Source organism: Buceros rhinoceros, unplaced genomic scaffold, assembly GCF_000710305.1.
Source record: "Buceros rhinoceros silvestris isolate BGI_N320 unplaced genomic scaffold, ASM71030v1 scaffold11361, whole genome shotgun sequence".
NCBI lineage: Eukaryota > Metazoa > Chordata > Aves > Bucerotiformes > Bucerotidae > Buceros > Buceros rhinoceros.
In genome coordinates, this window is record NW_010393702.1 from 30,229 (window position 1) to 33,213 (window position 2,985).

General features: G+C 47.1%; 1 protein-coding gene across 1 annotated transcript in view; it reads left to right on the plus strand.

The window, feature by feature from the left end:
• Positions 1-2,985, plus strand: part of INPP5F (inositol polyphosphate-5-phosphatase F) — a 25,669-nt gene that overhangs the window by 17,008 nt on the left and 5,676 nt on the right. Inside the window, exons 13-15 of the mRNA XM_010144959.1 lie at positions 299-427; positions 1,741-1,858; positions 2,355-2,553. Coding sequence (XP_010143261.1) covers positions 299-427; positions 1,741-1,858; positions 2,355-2,553 — 446 coding nt within the window. The remainder of the gene's footprint in view (positions 1-298; positions 428-1,740; positions 1,859-2,354; positions 2,554-2,985) is intronic.

The following is a 2,985-nucleotide window of genomic DNA, read 5'->3' on the forward strand; positions in this document are numbered from 1 at the left end:
CTGGGTAATGTGTTTTCCCTCAAGTTGTTTTTTTTTTTTTTTTTTTTTGAGGATTGAGTCCTAGATCCATAATGAATATCTTACGGCTGTGTCCAGTGATAGGATGTTTAACAGTGAATTGAGTCATGGCTAACAATTTGTTTCATCTGGCAAATTAGCTGAATGGGTTCCTTCTCAGAGCATAGAAAATTTAACAGTTAAATGCTTGGCAGGTGTTCCCATTTTCTTTATCGAGCTCTAATGTTGAGAATGACTTTTATCTTGAACCTTATAGTAACGTGCATGTGTCAAATTCCAGCTGAAAAAACTGGGTGTGATGCCCCCAGAACAGCCTCTGCCAGGAAAATGCAATAGGATCTACCAGATAATATGGGCGAACAACGGGGACGCCATAAGCCGGCAGTACGCTGGCACCGCAGCCTTGAAGGTAAGGGGTGGGGAGCGCCGTCTGCTCCCACCAGGAGCAGTACGTGAAGGTCCGGGCTTGTGCCCGCCAGAGAGCTCTGCCGGGGGAACAGAGCGAGGCAAATACTCTGCATGGGTTTGTCTTGGAGAGAGGAGGCCTTTAAACAGAAGAACTTTCTGTATCCACTCAGTGCGAACTGGAGAAGAGGCGAGTGTCCAGGCGTCCTGTGGCAGTGCTGGCCGTATCTCAGCTTGCTGCTGTGGTTCTCATGTCTGGATAGAAAGCACAGCTGAGTAAGAGCTTTCAGAGCTGTCATACGCCTTCCTTCGGCTTAAACTTAAGCACTGTTACAGTCCTTAGAAAAATACTCTGAGGGATGAAGATCAGGATATGTAGGCATTAGGGTGGTATTCGTGACTCTTAAGTACTTGTGCTGCAGACCATCTACCGAGATCGGAAACCAGGCGTGAGGCTCCTTGTGGTCACTCCTGCTTTGAGAAGGCAGAGCAGTCGAGCTGCTTCCTGCCTATGGCCACTGGCTGGACGATTTCTAGTGTTCCGGTGTTTGGAAAACCCGTTACAGCAGAAATGCTTAATACTCAAATCTCTTCTTAAATCTCTCTGCTGAACTTTTAGTCTATTTCATTTTTTTTTTTTTTAATATTAATGTATAAAAGCCAGCCTGGCATGCTTGTCTTGGTTGTGAATCTGAAGTACAGAACTGGCTTTATAGATCTAAAGGTTCAGCTGTTCTGCTTGAAGATTTCTCTACTCACCGCTGAGGTTCATGGATTAAATTTATTTCCAGTTTGCTTGTGGTATTTCTTTCAAATCGCAGGTGAAACACACTGCATATGCTCTTCGCAGCAGTTGGCGTGGCGCTCAGAACTGCTGTGTGCCAGCAGTCAGGGTCTCTGAAAGCAGAATCCTCTAATGCAGTGTAACTGCTGGGAGTGGTATTGATTCACATGCTGAGCCTTCCGTGGCCTAGAGCCTTCCTTTTGTTCTGAGCTCCGAGGACAGGTACTATTTTTCCTTCAGTGTTATGTGTGTCTTGTTTCGGACGCAGAAGCCGAGGAGATGAAAACCGTTTTTTAGTAGCTCCATTCTTCTCCGTTGTTCCAGCATGTTCTGAAGATGTTCTGAGGGGCTCTGGGGGCTAGTCAGGCATCCCAGTGATTGATGGCAGGATGTCAGCTCCTGGATGAAACAGCTGAATGTAATCTCTGAGTCGTCATCTGTTCAGTTCTGGATTTCAGAAAGCCAAAGCTTTTGAGCTCAGACTGCTACGTCAGAGTGGTGCGTGTGTGTGATTTGCGTGTTCTGTGTCACAGGGTGACTTCACACGGACTGGTGAGAGGAAGCTGGCGGGGGTGATGAAGGATGGAGTGAACTCTGCGAACAGATACTACCTGAATCGTTTCAGGGATGCTTATAGGCAAGCAGTCATAGGTAAGAATACGATTTCAACTCAGCATCATCTTGGCTTTATCTTTCTGACTGAGGATTCCCGCCCCCCACCCCCGAGTGTCTGTGATGTTCATGTGTGTGTAGTGGACACCATAGGGGAGTCATTCTCCGTGTGGAGCCCAAACACCGCTCAATGCAGGGGGAATACGTGCAATAGATGCAGTGCCACTCACTGCAGAATTTGCTCCTAACGTCACTTTAACTTCTTGTAACGTCTCTCCTTTTAGATAAAGTTAAATTTATGTAGCAAGTGTTTCTTAAAATGGTGAGTGAACTCCTTTTCACAGAGAGAACATAGCGTTATGCCTGCTGAGCTTTCAGTTAGAGGGAACATTCTGTTCAGAAGGAATAACTGTTCTCCCAGACCATCTCCAGATACCAACACTTGGGCGGCATTCACAGAGAAATCCACAGGCTGTCGCTGTACATCACTCTTAACGGCTGGCTGCTCGTTCTGTGTTTTGTGGGTTTTATTTAGATTTGATGCAGGGTGTCCCTGTGACCGAGGATCTTTACTCCATATTCACAAAAGAGAAGGAACATGAAGCCCTGCACAGGGAGAACCTGAGGAGCCATCAGGAACTGATCAGCCAGCTGCTGCAGAGCTACATGAAACTGCTCTTACCAGATGATGAGAAATTCCATGGAGGCTGGGCACTTATTGACTGTGATCCAAGGTTTGTTGAGTGAAGCCATAACTGATCAGCTGCTCCTCTGACCCTCCGTTAATGCCTGCTGACGTTAAATGACTTTGATAGCTGATGTGTTAACAGAATACAGGTGGACAGGTCTGTAGACTGACAAGAGTCCTGGGAGGGAGTGACTACCTGTGACTGTAAAACAAAAGGTCCTCTAAACATGTGCTTTTCCTAAAGAGCCATGAAGTGGTGCGTGCTGGAGTCACCTTGGAGACACCAGCTGGAGGTGCTTGCATTTGGTAACACTGCCAAAACGTGCTGGGCACCACGGAGAGAACTTCCAGCCACCCTTAGTTCTAGAAGGGGCTCTTTGAGGAGCTGGATTTCCTTATTGCTTTATAGGGGAAGCGTGACGTGACTCCACAGCCCTGTCTGATCAGATTAAATCCTTGGGGCGTGGGTCCGCAGGAA